The following is a 19,800-nucleotide window of genomic DNA, read 5'->3' as shown; positions in this document are numbered from 1 at the left end:
CTTTAAGGGAATTGAGCCATTAGATAAGAATCATTGACATGGATTGGAATTGACCATCCATGTTACCAGTAATTCCTTCTCGTCCTTCCCCCAAGGCCTTCTTTTCTTCCGCCAAACCTTGCTTCGCATAGCCATACTTATGCTGCTTTTGTCCTTTTCTCCCCATAAATTTTCTTTTTATGCTAATTTTATTAAGATCCAGACAGTCGAAGAGGAAGGAAAAGCAAGCATGGCCCACGTAAATTGATACAAAGCAACGCAAGATCATGTTCGATATGAAAATCCATATGGATGGACTGTTCCAAAAGGGGTTGGTGACGGTTGTTGCTTTTCTTTGAGAGGACCTTTTTGAACTGTAGGCCTGTCTTTTTTATCTCTTTTACTAGTCAGTCCACGTGAATTGGCAACAGGAAGATAGCCAGTAAGTTTGTGGTGCCTAAGCGATGGAATAAATGGAGAACTTAAATTATCGAGCGTTTGCTTAACTCCAAATGCTTCTCTCTCTCTCGACCAAGCGAGACTAAACACGAGGGTTGCACTCGTTGCGGGATACTTTCTGGCTTTCGTTTCCTCAAGAGGTGTCTATCAGCTATACTAGTACTGAAGTGAATTATTGGAAGTACCTCTATACTGATAAAGCATGCGGTAATTCTACTTGTTTGTCCTCTTTGACCTTTTGTCATCTTAATTTCTAAAGCACTCTAACATTGGAAGTACTTATATACTGATCGAGTATGACTCCAGGCTGCACTGTTGGTCATTCACAGATGGATCTGCTATATCTGAACCAAGCGCAGAATTACTTAACCAAAGAGATCAAGAACAATGAAATGCCAGATTTATGGTGATTCGTTAACATTGTTGATGGTTTCTCGAGGAAGGTGCGGGTGTTTGTGCTAAGGAACACACTTGATGTTATCTTCAGGGTACTATAGAACTTCTATCAAGGTGCTGACCAGTAAGAAGATCTAGTAAATACGTAATAACATTGGGATGGAATTCTATTCTCAGTTGCTCCGCATGAATAGGGTATTGGAATATCGCACTTTTATCAATGAATGACAACACATTAGAGTTGCAAAGTTGGTAAGGGGAACATAGTTAGAGAATGCCCATAAATGACTCTCTAGGAGTGTTTTTTACGAGCGCACTCAGGACAACTTGTTAGGACAGATCTCCATTGATTGCAGTTGAATGCCAGATTCATAAGGAAGCATGGTCAAGTGAAGTTGCCAATTAGTGGCGTAGTTTAGGTTATGTACTAGTAAGTTGTGGTAAGTTTGAAGGGAGGGCAATGTGGCACATATCTCTGACGAAGAGTGGGGCTATCGGTTTTGCGCTGGCCTAGGATGAAGGGACAAATTATTATCTAAAGAGCCTTTACCTTCGACTTGTTTATCGTATTCTTAGGTAGAAGCCTCGAAAGCAATGCTGGTGACCTAGATACCAATGGTGTTCAACATGAGGTAGAGGTAGAATAGCAGTTGTCACAAACAGTGTGAATAGCCAGTTAGAGCCTAAAAATGTGGTTGTAATGATAATTTGGGGTTATTTATGATATAGGAAATTTTTTCTTACGGTTCTTGTGAATTAAATATAGGTTCATGTGGAGTCGGTGTTCAAAAGTCGGCCCACGTTTTTTTTGCTATGTTCAACCACGGTTAGGAACATCTGTAACGATTCAACAGCAGTATGACGGGCCGTTGAAAATGGCAAGGTGGATTGTTAATTTCAAGTAGCCATTGTGTAGTGGCGTTGCAAAACGATCTTGACTTAGATTACAAACATCGAGGCAGGTTGGAGACGTTGAAACTATGATCGGAGTTTGGCCAGTTGAATGAAAAGCCAATTTAGATAAGGTGCTAGGAATGGCCTGAAGTGTGAAAAACAAAGATGGGCTAAAAGAGGCAGGTGCCCCGTAGATCGGATCTAGGCTCCCGTAGAATGCACAATGCCAGAGCTAATCTAGGTGCCCAACTATTAAGTTGCAACGTGAGCCCGGCCGGCACAGGTCGAGCGCCCGAGCTTGCCAGGGCACCTAGACCAACATGGCCAAGCACCGAGGATGCGTCCTCGAATTTTCTGGATACCCTTTCTCGGTTGCAGTAGGATTAATCTCAAGACCCAAAGCACGACCAGGAGGGTTTTCTAGTTCTTCTTTTGTACTTTTTTGAGTCGCTTACGTTGTTAAGATCAACAGGAATAGCCATTTGAGAGGATTTTGTAAGCCTTTTCTCTAAGATTTGGTTGAACTTTCGTGGAAAGTCTAGTGAGGGCTAATATTTGTACCATTGCATATAACTAGGGGTGTCACCAGTTCAATTCGATTTCGTTTTCAAGAAACCAAACCAAACTGAATCATTGAGTTGTAAACTTGAACATAATCGAATCTCGCCTTGAGCTAAACATGAACTGAACCAAAAATCCAGTTCGGTTCGGTTCGGTTCGGTTCGGTTTCTATTTTTCTTTTCTAATTTGTACTTTTATTTTCCCTTTTTCTTTCTTTTTTGGTTCAAATCTGGTGGAGCCGCCGGTCCTTTGCCCTAAAAAAGAAAAATAGAAACGAAAATAAAGAAAAATGAAAGAATTTTTATTTTGAAGATTTTTAACACGTTCTAGTTAATCAAACCGAATCGAACTGAACTAAAAAAATGAGATTATTTTCAATTACCTAAACCAAAAACCGAACCAAACTGAAATGCGCAAATTTTCAATTTAGTTCGATTCGATCCGCGGTTCGATCAGGTTTTCCAGTTTGGTTTTGACACCCCTAAATATAACCAAGGCTCCAGTAATTGCCATGTAATTGTAATGTACTTTGCATGGCTGGATTCTGTAATTAAATTTTCTGCTGCTCTCTTGGTGCATATAAATCACATCGATTGAATCACATAAGAAATCTCATGTTCAATCTATTTGCTACTTTCTATTTAATTGTTTTCGGCGGCTTGGTTTCGCAATGTTTGGGCCTATTTTCTGCACTATTTCAACCCGTTAATTGATAGTTTCCAACTTCTTTTTATTTCTGTTTAGGGTTTTGGGAGTATTTAACTCTTGTTACGTTTGTGATGACAAGACCGACAGAATAATTAAATATTAAACCATATCTTTATCTAACAGCTCAATCTTTTAGAACAGTTAATTGTCCCACAAAATCTCACTAGACTTCATTTGCCTCCTCAATTAAATATTTGTACACACTAGGCAAATAGACCAAACAAGCTTGAGGGGAGTGATAGAATAATTAAATATTAAATTACGCATTCATCTAACAATTGAAGTTTTTAGAATGGTTGACAGTGATCCCACAAAATCTCACAAACACAATTTTTGACATCATTTGGCCGCATCTTATTGGATTTAATCTGGTTCAGCAACTTTCGATGTCGTGTTTATCATTTTCAATGTCTTTGCCTTCGTAGTTGGCCTCTTCTCTACGGAACTCCGCCGGTGTTTTCCTTGGCCAGTCTGAACGGGGTTTTGGTCCTATTGCATGACATCTTCATGGAATTTTGGAACAAACAGAAGTTATGCCAATCAACCTGGCTCAAGACTGCCCAGATTCTGAAACCAAATTGCTATGATTTCAAACTCAGGGAAGGAATACTTTTCTTGGTATGAATAATGGTTTTTTTATTACAAGTGATTAATGGAAGACATATACATTCAAAAAAAAAAAAAAAACTTTTAACATACCACACACAATCTAATGCTTAAACACTGGCTGAAAGACGGGATCTTTTTTCCATACTGGTAGATTTCTACCAGAGTTTGTGAGATTGAAAAACCTTACGTGAAAAGAGTCATCGATCACTTGATTTCCTGATAATTTATTGATGACTTACTGATATATTCTTTTGTAAGATTACCAACTTTTATAATAGTTTGCAAAGTACAAAATTTTATTATCCTTTATAAATTTTTATTTATTATTCTTACCAGAGCCTAATTTATCAGCCCTTATATTTAATTTACTAACCTTTATTTGCGTGATTTACTAACTTTTTGCTCATTAAATTGCCTACTAATTTTGTTTACAAACTTCCATTTGAATTATTTACCAATGTTTATTTGGTATTTTTAGCTTATTAACTTTTGCTACCATTCACTTACTTTTATTTGTCCCTTTTTTCAACCAACGAATTACATTTATCAACTCTTAGTACTGCAAACTTAGGAAAATTGAAAATAAGGATAGGGTGTGCCAACTTTTGCTCTTCAATAATACTGCATCTTATCATTAACTTTGTTTGACATGAAACTAGTTTTACGACTTGAAGAGGATTACACTATTGATACCGCTATAACCATTAGAAACTAAAGTTACTCATTGTGAGATATTGTAACAGTGTTCATATAACATAGTCATAAGAATAGTGTTAAATTTTCATATTGTTAATACAATCATTGCTATACGAATTGCCAATACATTACTAGTAAGACACTCGTATGAGAATATAGTACAAACACTCTTGTGAGAATATACACTGCTCAATAATCTTGTTTAATGAAATTCATTATTCAATGGTGTTATTAATAACTCTAATTATTATGTTAATACAAATTATAGTACGTATAATGTTGTAATACGTAATTTAATATATATATATATATATATATATCAATAAAAAAAAATTATGTTACTATACTTGATGTTCAATCGTTGCTGCCCTAGGAACATTTAATTTGGTTGTGTTTTGAAAAAGTCAAGCTTTAATTTTCTTTTAATTCCTTTAAAATTTGATAAAAGCCATCTAGATGCATGGCAAGAAGTGCCCCTAACAAGTAAGATCAAAAGTGCCCTCTTTTCGCCATAAAGCTCGTAAACTATAAGGGTTTCGGATAAAATTCGCCAATACACGCACATTATACATACGTATAAATAAGTTTAGATGAATTGATTTATTTTTGTCCTTTTTTTTATGTGATGCTATAGATGATTTATAGGTAAAGTAAAAGTGCGTCGACATCTTTGACAAAAGAAAAAAAAAAGTGTGTTGATATTATCCATGTGGGTAATAGCCTAAAGCAATATGCAGACCATAGAAAAGGGAAGCACAATGGGTCGGGGGTCCTATGAGTGATCTTGTGCCTGCTCACGATTTGACTCATGCGTCACCAAAAAGAGGAAGGGCAAAGAAAAAAAGAAGGCTGCTTTCAGATAAGGGCAACTGCGTCTCACATCATTGGCACGTCCAATTCCATTCCTTATCCACTCGCCAAATCTCTTTTGCCCTCTCTTTTTGCCCTTCTTGATTTTTGGCCAACCCCCACGTTAGCTTGTCCACGAATTTTCTAGGGGTTACTTGAATTTCGACTCTTGCTCTTCCCTTTGTTGTTCCCTCGTCAAAAGTGGCCTCGCTAAACTTCAATGAATCTCTTTGACCCGCAACCAATGTGCTAATGGTTGGTTCTTCATTTGATTCTTGTCGATGGTTGAGGAGATCTTATAGCAAGGTTCCTCCTAAATTATAGCTTCAATTGAAGAATTTTGTTAACGAGTACCACGTAGGCACTGGTTTGAGGAACTAAATTAATAAAAAAAAAAACGAAGTGTGATTTTTACAATGCAACGAAGTTTAATTCATCTTAATAAGTCGAGCATTTACTTTCAACTTTCAATTGAGAGCTTTTAATTAAAGAAATTACTTCGTTAAAGAAATGGAATTTTACGTTGTTCGCTAAAGAAGGAAAAGTTTTACCTTTTAAGCGATGTTAATCTAATATCACCTATACACTTAAGTATTGAGAAGAAAGAGTACTTCCAACTCTAGATGCGAGTAACTGGCTATATTTTCTTTAGAAATTGATTATGTTACTGTTTTTGAGTGACTAACAGTCTGTTTTTTGCCACAAAAATAATAAAAAAATAATTAATTAAAAATCATTGTGGGTTCTACTCTTTTAAGAATTTGCGGCTCACAACATACCGTTATTTTTACAGTAACCTAAAAACTGTTATACTAGCAAAGTCTATTTTCTTTCATTCCAAATTAGAGGAAATTCCATCTAACCATATGTCTTATTAGGGTGTTACAATGTCAGAGACTTTGCGTACATACTAACTTAAGTAAATATAAGCAAGGGCAATGCCAATCTTTATGTTCATGCACCCCTCAAAAAATAAGGTTGGAGGAAGTTTCCCTAATTAGAGATGAACAAAGACGTGGGCTGCCAGTTGATCATGATTAAGGTCTAGTAGATACCCTCGCCACTAATGGACCGTCTTTCGCCCGAAAGCCACCGGCTTGAGTAGTTCGAGAAATTTTTAAGGATTACTAAAGCTGATTACCTGGATAAAAATGGATTTTTTTTCAGATTAAGCTTTGAAAAAATGATACTTTCATTTCTAGATAATTAAAGAATTGAAGAGGTCATCTTCATGGGATTTAACGTAGTTGAGGTCTGATAATTAAGGTGTTCATGCGTTTCTTAGTCATTTAGATGGTAAGACACGTGACCAGTGACACCATAGGCTTCTTCATGTTTGATGTCTTCCACCGCCTGAGAGAAAGATAATTGTTATAGGCGATTCTCTTAACAACCCCCCCTCCCAAGAGAGATGGTCGAAAGGACTACATTAAAATTTCGTGCAAAGATTTAAGATTCAATTGATAAAATTAAAAAGTGTGGGACTGAATTGGTATCTGTACAATAGGTTTATGATTAATTAAACAATTTTTCCGGAGGATACGTGGTATTGCAACATCATGTGTTATCATGTTCATCCTGTGTATCCCAAAAGAGGTGATGGATTACTTGGTCAATCGGATCTGCTTCCTCGACGCTGCGACTAATTCACCAAGAATGATCGAAAGCCTATCTAAATTGAAGAGTTATGAGCATGAGGTCCAAAAGTCAGAATGTGCAGCGAGAGTTAAGTAGATTTCAGGGCATTACTTCTTCAACAAGCTGTTCACTTTTGCCTTTTGGCTTATTTATAGTCTTCTTCAACAAGGCTGTACTATCAATCACCACAATGGGATAGTTCCATATCACACGTTACTCGGATCAAAAATCATGCAGATTATGCGTTTACAAGGATAGGTTTGTTATGAAAATTTTTATGACAAAAATCAGAGCGACTACAAAGAATTTCCTAAAACCTATAATGAAGACATAATCGACCATTAAATTTTTTAAAAAGTGCAATTATGTAGGAAAAATAGTATCCAAAACGTTCAACGGATTGCTTCCCATTGTTTCAGCCATTTTGAGTGATGGAAGACTTCCATATGGCTATTTATAAGGTTCATTCTTGATTCGTGGCGTTGATGTGGCACCAAGTAGGTTCTGATGGAGTGCCAAGCAGATGCCACAGCAGCAAAATGACTAAAAAAAGAAGGAATGCATTCACCAGAACACCTCAAACTTATTATCAAAGTGCAATTGAGTCTCAAAAACTTCTAAAATGTACAATCAAATGCTAAAAATTTTCAAATTAGTGTAGTTAAACTCTCCTGTTAGATTCGTCCAATTTAGCAAACAAAAAATATTGAAGTAGCTTTTTCCTTACTACTTTCTCTTTCCTACATGGCCATTACGCCAATGAGGCGTGCAACAATGACCTAAACGAGGTTGTTTCCCTCCTTATATTAATTGGTAATAGATAAAAAGGCAAAAATAAAATGAAAAATACAGTCTATCCAAGGAAGCTTAAGGGTTAAGGTGGTTGATGAGTCTTTGAGGTGCAGGCAAGGGCTGGCGACCTCGCCAAGCCACAAGCGAGGGCCGCTGGCACTCACCACTAGTAAGAACACGAAAAAACACGCGCACGATAGGTAAAGAGCTCCGAGCCCTTGCCTGCTCGCTAGGATGACCGACGGCCCTCGTCGGCCCCAGCACAATAAGGGTCAACCACCAACCCAACCTCGAATCTGCATTTATTCTTTTTTCAAATTTATTGGCTTTTTTCATTGACTCTTTTTCTTTACTCTTTTCCTTTTTATATTATTATCTCTTTTTCATTTTTGAATTTTTTTTTATGATGTAGCAGCTAATTGGTGCCATATTGGCGCTACATGTCTAATAAAAATACTAAAATGTGTCTCGTTAGTATTTGTTAGCCAAATTATAAGAAATTAATGGAGGGTTCATCGTACCAATTTGATAATTTTTCTTACTTGTTTGTACTTTTTAAAAGTTTTTTTAACTTAATTACACTTTCGAAACATATTTATAGCTTTTGGTGCACTTATTCAGAAGAAAAAATTTGGCACACCCATACACATATAGAGAAATGGTTTGTCATATAGAGAAGTGGCTTGTCGTTACCACCTCTCTGCCTTCTCTAATGAGGTTTACCTCAAACCAGGGTCTCACCCAGATTTGGTTAGGGCGGGTCTCACCTAGGCAGGGCGAGGTGACCCATCCAGCCCTCCCCTCAGTATGGCTAGCCAACGCACAAAGGAAGGAAAAAAATAGAAGAAAAAAAAAGAAAGAAGAAAAAGGAAAATAAGTAAATGACGAAAATACCATTGGTCATGCCATTCTTTGAAACAATGAGGACAATTCAAGCCATTATTTGGAATTATTTTTTTTATTATGATGTCGGCGAATTGGCACAACGTGCATTTGAAAATATTAAATAAAAAGTCATGTTAGTATTATTTGTCAGCCAAATTACATAGAACTAATGGAAGGATCGATTGTACCAATTTAATAAATTTTAGGACTTAATGAAAAAATTACCAAAAAAGTCATTAACCTATTACAATTGTGCCAATTAAGCCCTAATTTTTTTGCAATTGAGTCCTAAAAATTTTGCATTTGCGCCAATTCAAACCATTTGATTGACCGGCTCTGATGTGGATAATTTTTAATAAAATTTTAATATTTTAAATTATTTTTGTAATAATTTATTTCTGGCTTTTTCTTCTTTTTCTTTTTTTCTGTTAAGCCTCTTGCCGACCACCAACCTCCACAGCCCATTGGGCGAGGGTCGGGACTCTCGCCCACCTAGATCTAGAAGGGGCTTGCACCTAGTGGTCAACAGCCTCTTTTCGGCCCTAACAAAACAAAAGAAAAAAACTATCAAAAAAAGTCAAAATATTATTAAAAATTATCCATGTCGGTATTGACCAGCCAAATGGACTAAATTGGCACAATTGCAAAAAAATGTGGACTCAATTTGTAAAAAAAAAGTTTAAAACTGAATTGGCACAATTGTAATAGATTTAAAACTTTGTTGATGATTTTTTTGGACTTGATTGTACTCTTTAAAAATTTTATAATTCTATTACACTTTCAAAATAAGCTTTATGACTTTTCATGCACTTATCCTGAAAGGGAAAATAAACACACTCATACATATATAGAGAAGTGGTTTGCGGCCGCAAAATCTTCTCTCTCGTATATGTCCTTAAAAAATGGAAACTACTTAATTGCTCTTTTTATACTTGTTTTAAGATTTGACAATTTTTTAATTTTATTTCATTTGCCTTATATGATATATTTAGGTTATCCAAAAATAAAAAAAAAACCGCAGACACAAAGCGTAGGATCACAAAAAAATAAAAATAAAAAACCCAAAAACGATGTGGAGTAAACCAAGCTTTTTGGCAGCAAGTCTACAAGCCACTGCAGTGAGGTTTTGGTCAACATGGGTAAGAAAGACTCACTCAGTGAATCGGTGGACCAATTTCTTATACAATAAATTCCACTTTTCTAATGGATCGTGTTATTTTCACCCTCTTATTAGCTCATGATACTCCCTATCTTATTGATTTGACTACATTAACCCTTGCGGTCTTAATATAACTTAAGATTATTTCTTTCCTTTTTTTCTTCGTTTTCTTTTATTTCAATTTTGCCATAGACGAAACTACCCATGCTCCTCTCAAACAATATTTATTAATGTCAAATGCTGGGCCCACTCTTGATTTAACATTATTTCCTGTTTTTTTTTCTTCTTTTTGATTTTTTCCTTTTCTTCTCCATTTGGAACAAAATCAGTGTTCTCGTCTTCCAAAAGAAATAGTTTATAGCTAAAAAATTATTGTGTTAATGAGTTGACATTTCTCTTTGTTTGTACTAAGAAACTACAAAAAATAAACTAAGCATAAGTAAGAGTTAAAAGAACCATTTACCAGTTTTTGAACGCATTTCGTTTAATTATAACATTAATATGTGTCATTACCATATAACTTGTGTACTTTAATTGCTCAACTTTCATTTTATTCGGCAAATGTAGTATTCCTATAACCATTTAGTTTTCATGCCATCATTGCAGGATGTTTTAAAAGATACTTTCAAAAAGATTAAAAATATGACAAAGTTAAGCACATAAAAAATTTTAAACATCCATTATTATCAGTCAAATGCATAAGAAAATACTCCTCAAACATCGTTACATAGAATACTATCTTTCCCTTGATTACTGGTATAATTAGCTGTTGACAAGAAATTATAAGAATTGTAATCACATTATAAGACAATACATTCAAACCTTTTGCGAAAACAAATTTTTTGTCAATTCTAAATGTGTAAGAATATTATAAAACCATCCATGAAAAGGAAAAAAAAAATGGATAAATTATATGTAACGCATGCATAAACCATAATATTCAATCTTTGAGTAAATTCTTGCGAACTTGTATTGAAAATCAAAATTGAAAATGCCCTCGGGAGAAAGTAGTCCCGATTGCCATGAATGCTGCCCACACCCGGTTAATAAAAGATATTCACATCAGAGTCGGCAATACCATGTAAGACAGTTGGCATCCACATTAGCGATTTCCAACCAACAGTAGTGGGATAGGTTCAATTGGAAAAAGATGAAAATGTTTAAGATTCAATTGACAAAATTAAAATAATTAGCACTAAATTGGCAAAAGTGTCGTAGGTTTAGGATTTTTTAGACAATTTTTCCTCTATAAAGAGAGAACACAATTAAGGTATAGGCATCGCCTCCCGATCCAAGCCAGATAAAGATTGAGGAACTATTAGTGTTAAGCAACGAGCATCTTTGTCCGACATCTAAACTCCAATCAACGATGCTTTTAATTGATCCTATGTCCTATCTATAGGAATTATTAGGAGAAGAACACCGGGAGTACCAAAAATTATGTACAGCGTTCACTTTAATGCCAAAAGTTTATCTCAAATAACTTAAGTGCCAAACTTTTTCAAAAACGATAACTTAAGTACCAACTCCGATCTGCTTGGTCAAAAAATCGATGTGGCCTTTTTTTAATTAATATTAGAAACCGACGTGGCTCATTGGAGGTCTAGTCAACAATAAAAAAGATAAAAAAAAAATTGGAAAATAAATAAATAAATAAAACACAAAATACAAGCTTAATTAGATTAAAAATAGAGAGACAAAAATTCCAAAAAAAACCAATTCTTTTTTAAATTTATAAAAAAAATTGGATTTAAAATTTGCAAAAAAAATAATTTTTTAAAAAATTAAAAAAATAGATTTAAAATTTTCCTAGAAGCTAATTTAAAAAAAAAAAAGACAAATTTTATTAAATTTAAATTTAAAAATAGGCTTAAAAATTTAACGTAAAAAGGATAAAATTAAAAAAAAAAAAAAAAAAAAAAAAAAAAGGAGGGTGGGGAAGAAATAGGAGGCAAGAATTTTTTTTTTTAAAATTTCAAATTTTTTTAATTTTAAAATTTATTTAAAATAATTTATAAAAAATTTTAATTTCCCCTTTTTAAATTTTAGAATTTTTTTTTAAAATAAGCTTATTTTTAAAAGTTAATTTAAATAATTAGAATTTTTTTGGTCAAAAAATAATTAGTATTTAAAAAATTAGTTTCTAGCAAATTTTTAAATTTAAATTTAATTTATTTTAATTTTTTAAAAGTTGAGAAGTCCATATGGACTTAATTTTTTTAAAATTTATCTCACCGAAGGCACTTAAATGACCGCTTTTTCTCCGATTTGGCACTTAAGCAATTCGGCAGAAACTTTTGGTACTAAAGTGGATGTCGTACACAACTTTTGGCAATTCTGGTGTTCTTCTCCCGAAATCATTCTAAGGATGACTCAGCTTTGAACAATAAGTACTTAAGGAACTATAACAACAGGTCCAACTGGTAAATTCTTGGTGGTCATTCAATCACCTATGATACTAGAATAAATAGGTTAAAAATGGCCTTATGCTGGTGGAGTCGACCGATCTACTATACACAACTGTGGGCATACAAGGCCAAGGCTCAACAACTCTTTCTTTCACCTTAGGCTCCATTCATTTCATGGAAAATATTTTCCACAAAGTCAATTTTCAGAAAAATGACAATATTTTCCGGTGTTCGGCTGAAATCTAAAAATTAACTGAAAAATATTTTCGAACATTTGGCATGGAAAATTGGATTTTTTTTTTTTATCAGTGTGCACTCCTTTTAATAATTTTTTTTTATTTTTATTTCATTTTTTATTTTTTCTATTGATAAAATCAAAATTTTAATTTTTTTTATTTTTCTCTTTTCTCTTTTCTTTTCTTTACTATTCTTTTCACTCCTTCCTCTACCGCGATCGACCGATGATGGCCATTGGCGAGCTCGTGGCTCGCCCAATGGATGACCACGAGCAAACACAAGCTTGTTAGGATCCGGCTATCCTCAAGCTAGTCGGCCGCCGTTGCCACCGGTGTCCGGCCAAGGAAGAATGAAAAAAATAAAAAAATAAAAGAAAAATAAAAAATTATTAAGAATAAAAATAAATAAAAAAGTTTTGAATTCTTTTAAAAATAAATAGGAAGAAGTGGAGGGAGGAAAGATAAGTAAAAATGATTTCCTCTATTCAAAAAGAGAAAGTCATTTTCCCCACTTCTGGAGTGTTTTTTTTCATTGACGAAAAATGTTTTTCTCGATCGATTTATTTTTCGTTAACCAAACTCCAAAAATTCAGAAAATATTTTCTTAAAAAAACATTTCCGCGAAGTGAACAGAAAAACTTATATCTAAAATAACTCATCAGAGCCATCTTTTAGTTCAACGATTTTGTTGAGCATTGAAACTCCCATATCAAGCATGCTCAACAGAGAATACTAACTTGATGTGTGGTTGCTTCGGAAGTACCTACCCATGTACCAAAGCACAAAACCGTAAGGGGCATTATGGAATGAGCCAAAGTTGAATATACCCCATTGTCTCTTCTTTTTTTTTTGGTTTTATACCCCATTGTCTCTTTCACTAAACATGAAAGATTGATCAAGAGGCATCTTCATTAAAGCAAAACTATCCTATATTGCAACCGACACACTTTTTCTTCAAATGATGAACCCTAATTGAACGCATTGGCCTAAAAAGTGAAGGAATCTACGGCATAGATAATCTAAATTAAAGCAGAATCTCCCACCATGAAGGTTAACCACTATTTACCCTCACCCCAAAATTTCGGGATCCCCACCCAATTGGCTTCCTTATAATAATTATCCAATCTTGTGGGGGGATTGCCCTTTGCTTTTCGTTGAAGAAAGTGGCCGGGGCATTTTGGTCGTTTCGGACGGGATTTGGCGTAGGTTGGAAACAGACAAGCCGGTCCAAAAGAAGCCATTCAGCTGAAGAAATGTGTTACAAAGAAAACCCTAAAGTACATTTATAAATACGAAAATCATTTATGAGGGACAAGCCAAAAGGCCCAAAACAAAGGCAACCTTGTAAGGCAAGCTAAATACAAAACCGAAGCCAAAATTATCTCAAACAAGTAAAGAAAAGAATTCGTGGCTTCTCTCCTCCCTCAGCATCGAGCTTCTCTCTCTCTATATAACTCCCTCCTCTGCTTCCTCCTCTCTCTCTCTCTCTCTCTCTCTCTCTCTCTCTCAAGATGGCAACCCTTTATAGTAGAATCGCCATGGCTTATGCTGTAATTTTGTTCTCTATCTATTTATCAACAGGTGCCAACTTTTTTAGCTCTTTACTAATGTTCTTGATTCTTTCTTCACCGGCTCTTTTGGATTGGGCTTTGATCTAGCATGTTACTGCACATCTTCTTCTTCTTCTTCTGGAAAATTTAGCTGCATGTTCAGATTTGATCACTACATTCATGGTGTATCGTGTTGTAGGAGTTGCTTCACTTGGGATCAACTATGGGCAAGTTGCCAACAATTTGCCCCAGCCGGAGCGAGTTCTCGAGCTCTTGAGATCCCTGAAGGTCACCAAGGCGAGAATCTACGACACCAATCCGCAAGTCCTGACCGCATTCGCGAATTCCAACGTCGAGCTCATCGTGACCGTCGAGAACGACATGCTGGGCCAGCTGAGGGATCCCCAGCAAGCCTTGCAGTGGGTGAGCGCCCGCATCAAGCCTTACTTCCCCGCCACGCGGATCACCGGCATCCAAGTAGGCAATGAGGTGTTAACCGACCCGGACCCCACAGTCACGGCCAATCTCGTGCCGGCGATGGGTAGCATCCGCGGAGCTCTAGTCCAGCTAGGGTTAGATTCCTACATCCAAGTCTCCTCCCCCAATTCCTTGGCGGTCCTCGCCCAGTCGTTCCCTCCTTCAGCCGGTACCTTCAAGAGCGAAGTCTATAGCGTGGTCTATCAATTCTTGCAATTCTTATCGACTACCAAGTCGCCATTTTGGATCAATGCCTACCCGTATTTCGCTTACAAGGACGACTCATCCCAGATATCCCTCGACTATGTGCTTTTCAACCCGAACCCGGGCATGTTGGATCCGTACACTAAATTGCGCTACGACAACATGTTGTATGCACAAGCGGACGCGGTCACTTTCGCCATGGCGAGAATGGGTTTCGAAGGGATCGAAGTTAGGGTTTCCGAGACCGGATGGCCATCGAAGGGCGACCCGGACGAGGTAGGCGCAACCCTCGAGAATGCCGCGATCTACAACAAGAACTTGCTGAGGAGGCAGTTGAAGAATGAAGGGACGCCATTGAGGCCTAACATGAGGCTCGAGGTCTATGTGTTCGCCTTGTTCAATGAGGACCTGAAGCCAGGGCCAACTTCCGAGAGGAACTACGGACTTTTTCGGCCGGATGGGACAATGGCTTACAATGTCGGCCTCTCCGCTCTGTCTACCTCGTCGTCCACCTCCTCAGCCTCCATTTCTCTCACTTCTTCTGCCACGAAGGTAAAGCCATGAAAAATCCTTGATCTTAAAACTTATATATCCCATCCGACCCAGATGGAAAAAATAGTTTCCGGAGGCGGTGTCAAGATTTAGACACAGTGTGCAGTTTGAGTCCTAAACTTGTTGCGCAAGTGTCTGAATCCTAAGGCCGCTTGCGAAAACTCTCTTTTCCACCCGACATACAAACCCTTTTCTTTCCTTTCGTTCTCTTCCACTTATTCTTTCGAATTTCACATACAAACACATGTTCTAAGCAATAAACTTGTACAAGAATTAGGGTTCTGTTAGGAAGTGAATGTTTAGAAGCTAGGCATTGAGCAGAATTTGTTTGTAGTTCTCAGAAGCTTTGTGTTGGATTTATACGAAGAAAGGTTTATGCGATAATATGAGTTCTAATTCCTTCTTTTTTGTTTGTCTTTTTCTTATGAAATGGGATTTACTCTAAAACAGGATGCACGTAAGGAATATCAAAGCTTGGTCTACTGGATGTTTGTGTTTTTGCTGACTTGTCAAGTTTTTATTCGAAGACAGTTTTAAATGCTGATGGAGAGATGTGTCGTTTGTACATATGTTGCTTCTGGTAAGATTTACTGTAGGGTCTCTTCGTGTGCTCCAAAGTGTTACATGGGTGGGTCCAATTTCGTCGGTCCATGCATCACAATATTCGCAAAAGAGAGAGAGAGAGGATAAACAACTCCAATTATAGGAGCACATAATCGAAGAGGATTCAAATCCTGAGCAATTCATTGTGCTATTATGACCTTCATTAATCATATGAACGATTTATTTTCCGAATTTTGTCCGTCTCTGATGAAATTGAACTTTATTTTCCGTCCACATTAGTCGGCAACCGAGAATGACTTTTTTTTTTTTTTACTTACCGTTGTCACAATAAAATGTGTATAGTGTATAATTTGGGCTATGCAATACACGAAAGTCAAAAGTATTCTTTTCTTGCTTTTGCCTTTACTTTTAATTTTAAGAATACAGAGCTAAGAGACCATATGTCGCCCGAATGTAATTGGTTTTCAACAAAGCACTTTGCTTTTGGACGTGGAATCCATACTGTTCGTCCCTTCCCAAAACGTAAAATTAAGCAAACCGCCTCAATTGTCTTAATGAGAATCAGTCAATAGACTTTATAAAGCAAAAGCACCCATTAAGTTCAAGAAAGCAAAAAATATGACAGAAGAAACCACGTAACTCGCAACTCCGTTTCATATCTCCGATCCAACACGTCGTTATTTTCGGCCGGTCATGTTTAGTTGCCACCGTTGAGTTTGGAATCCTGAATAGACTACCAGTGATAAGCCGGAGGAAGGAGAGGGATCATATAAAATGGATATTCTTATTTTGGACCCAACCAAGATCTCCTGCGGGAATGATTTGAAAGATCCAAAACCAATTGGTACAAGAAGCCGTGGATACACTTCTTGATAATTCGAGCAGTGTCACTAGGCCACTCTTGTGAGATTGAAATATAGAATGGATCAATCGTTTTCTATTCGAGGGTAGTATGGGATCCGTAGTGGGCGAGAAACGATGATCAAAAGGGCTATATTTGCCAGAGAATTGGGACTACTCATAAAATCAGATAAATGATAATCGATGCATCCGAGATTGCTTTCCATCGAGTGTGACGGTCCACCCAATACTTACCTAGAGGTATTCTGTACGAATGTCGGCATCACGATGATCAATTTGTTCTCCTTAATCCCACCAAAATACATTAAACAATGATTCTTAATCTTATCTCTATTGTTCGGAGAAAATGTCCACCACCATGACATTATCTAGAATTAAAGAAACGAAAGTTATTATTAAGCAAAGGGAGAGATGAGAGATGACAATGAAGAAGATTAAAAGGGAGTTGAAAAGGGGAAGGCTTTAGTTGAGAGGGCGTTTCCCTCCTTTCTATCCTCAACCGGCGAATGGGGGGGGCCCCACGTTTATTCTCTCCGGGTCAGATAACCGTCAGCATATGGCCTCCCATGACAACGCTTTGTGGAAAAAGGAGCTTTTTTCCCCTTTTCTCTTTTCTTCTTTTAATTTTTTTTCGCCATTTGTTTTTGTTTTTTTTTTTTTTTTTGGAGGGGGGGCTTTTTTTTTTCTTTTTGGTGGAGAAGTGGAGAGGGAGACAAAATAAGATCAGACCACGTAATACTTGACGAGGATGGGCTTCCCAATTTCGTATTGTCCGACGTGGCGAACATGCGCCCAACGTTGTGTTATATTCGATGAGAAAAAGTCTGCCCCAAGCCTCGCTGGCTAGACCTCGCCATGACTGGGCAAGCTCGACCTTGCCTTGCGACGAAGAGGCTCGGCCTTGCTAGATCCGGTCGAGGCCGACCTTGCCATGGCCGGGCGAGCTTGGCCTCACTAGAACCGGGCAAGGCCGACCTCGGCCGCCATGGTTGCCTAGCCCGAGCTCGCCCGCCACGGCAAGGTCAACCTCGCCCAAATTTGGTGAGGCCAAGCCTCGCCATCGTCAACGAGCTCGCCCGGCGAAGGTGGCGAGGCTCGGCCAAGCCCCCCCTCACCCTCGCCGGTTGCCGATCCGTCGATAGGCCGGAGGAAGGAAGGAGAAGAAAATTTACAAAAAAATTGAAAAAAATTGAAAAGTGAAATAATATATTAAAATATTATTAAAAATTATCCACGTCAGCACCGACGCCCACATTAGCACCGGCCATCCAAAGTTGATCGGAAGGATCGAATTGGTACAAATGCAAAAGGTTTATGACCGAATCGACACAATTGCAATATATTTAGGACTTTTTTGATAATTTTCCCCTTATATGATGTACCAAATAAAGAGAGAGATTTGTCGTGGTCTACGAAAGATTTTATGGGACCACGACTAATAGCTCTAAAAACTTAAACTCATAGAAGAAGGCGTGGTTATTTATATATTCCAATACTCCCCCTCCGAAAGATTTTATGGGACCACGACCAACTACTCTAAAAGCTTAAACTCATAGAAGAAGGTGACCAACTGCTCTAAAAGCTTAAACTCATAAAAGAATGCGTGGTTATTTATATATTTCAACACTCACCCTCCGAAAGATTTTATGGGACCACGACCAACCGCTCTAAAAGTTTAAACTCTTATATATTCTAACACTCACCATCACGCTTAGTCCGGTCTTTTACCTAGTACTAAGCATGGACATATTCATTGGGGAGTCAAATAGGGGTCTGGAAAGGTTTAAACTCGAAACATCATACTCTGATATCATGAAAGATTTTATGGAATCACGACCAACCGCTCTAAAAACTTGAGCTCATAGAAGAAGGCGTGGTTTAATGTTTATATATTCCAACAATCTCTCCCTTTCAATTACTAACATGGCCTTTAGTTAGGACCGACAGTTCATATCGGCGTGTCATAATCGTGTTTGTAACTTAAAACATCTTGATTTTTTTTTCTTTTATCTAAGTGCCAAATAAATGGCTTGTAATGAAAACGTGTTGATCCATGTCGATTCAGCGCTACATGTGCTCTGTAAGCCGTACTCATCCTCTTCCTAACGAGCCCATTTGCTCTATTTTGTTGAATATGCATAGCCGGAAGAATGTTTTTGTGATATGCCTAGACTGTGTTTTCGGGCATAAAAACCGAGACCTGGTTAATACGGCAAACCCCATAGACGTGCTATCACAGTCAGGTATGTTGTATCATGTCATATTCGGATTTTCTCCTCTGTGTAATTCGTGTTTTATCTAGTGTCGTGCAAACGGGTGGTGTCCGGCATTGCCGACCCTACCTTTACTATGCATGATTTGCATAGATGAAATGAAGGAAAATTATCATTGTGGGAGTTATTTCCCCGCTAGGAAATGGCTCATGTGCGATGTGTTCCTCTCTCCGACTACAATCCACGTTCTCTCATACTCTTTCAGTTTCCTCTTCATAATCCATGATCTTTAACATACGGTAAGAAAGTGAAATACCTTCCTATACGTGATATATGCATGACAAATATTGGTGTCGACAACCTAACCACGATTTCGCGGTTGGCCGTCCAGCACATGTTTGTGCTAGTTTAGGATAAAGAAAGAAATGTGGGGGTGTCTCATAGTGTCATGGATTTCTACGTTGTTTTTTTCTCTTGCCGACGTGACGGTGCTTTCAATTTGGGCAATCGATATGGATAAACCTCGAACCCGCATTTAAACAGACAAAAGGGTTTGTGGTGTGGAAACACCTCAAGATCTATCTCGATAAAGAAAGAAAGAAAGAGAGAGAGAGAGAGATAAAGGGAGCTGACCTCTTGATCACCTTTTTTTATGGTTTGCTTCTTTGAACATTGTGGTCAGAAACCAACGCATTGTAGGCAAGAACCAAACGGTAGCTGTAGCTCGGCGTTTTGTGAACCTTTCTGCGCAAGAATGACGCGTCCCAAAGTGTAGTGCATCATCACCATGAAAGCTTTTACGTTCTAGCATGTGCTTTTGACTCGTAAAGACAGATGCGTGGAGAGTAGCAGATATACCGATCGGCGATTGACCCCCTGTTACACGGTCATCTACAGTTAGAAATTTCTGTCCTCTTCCTGTGATTCAGTGTCCGGTGATCGTGTGTTTGCCCCCACTTTGTGAATTCTTGAAGTTGGTTGAAGGTAACCCAAGTATTTTATGAGTTTTGATAAAGATCTCTCGCTGAGGCTGGCTATTATCTTGTGGACTAAGATTACCTTACCGTCAAGGAGAATAGCGTTATGTAGGGTCGACTGCAAAATGTTGAC

At 37.4% G+C, this 19,800-nt stretch overlaps 1 protein-coding gene across 1 annotated transcript; it reads left to right on the top strand.

Annotated features, from left to right (window-relative positions):
* Nucleotides 1-13,689: 13,689 nt before the first annotated feature.
* LOC115728657 (glucan endo-1,3-beta-glucosidase 11-like) lies at nucleotides 13,690-15,926 on the top strand. The gene is made up of 3 exons (XM_030659000.2): nucleotides 13,690-13,850; nucleotides 14,019-15,052; nucleotides 15,503-15,926. Exons 1-3 carry the CDS (start codon nucleotides 13,781-13,783, stop codon nucleotides 15,587-15,589), a joined length of 1,191 nt encoding a protein of 396 aa, XP_030514860.1. The 5' UTR covers nucleotides 13,690-13,780; the 3' UTR covers nucleotides 15,590-15,926.
* The last annotated feature ends 3,874 nt before the right edge of the window (nucleotides 15,927-19,800 follow it).

Source organism: Rhodamnia argentea, chromosome 9 (assembly GCF_020921035.1).
Source record: "Rhodamnia argentea isolate NSW1041297 chromosome 9, ASM2092103v1, whole genome shotgun sequence".
Lineage (NCBI taxonomy): Eukaryota > Viridiplantae > Streptophyta > Magnoliopsida > Myrtales > Myrtaceae > Rhodamnia > Rhodamnia argentea.
Note: the sequence above shows the minus strand (reverse complement) of the source record. Positions and strands in the feature narration are given on the sequence as shown.

Excerpts from the sequence above, each read along its gene's own strand:
- LOC115728657 (XM_030659000.2), top strand. The coding sequence starts at position 13,781 with ATGGCAACCCTTTATAGTAGAATCGCCATGGCTTATGCTGTAATTTTG. Across the intron at positions 13,851-14,018 it reads CTCTATCTATTTATCAACAG|GAGTTGCTTCACTTGGGATC; the intron begins GTGCCAACTTTT and ends ATCGTGTTGTAG. Across the intron at positions 15,053-15,502 it reads TCACTTCTTCTGCCACGAAG|GATGCACGTAAGGAATATCA; the intron begins GTAAAGCCATGA and ends ACTCTAAAACAG.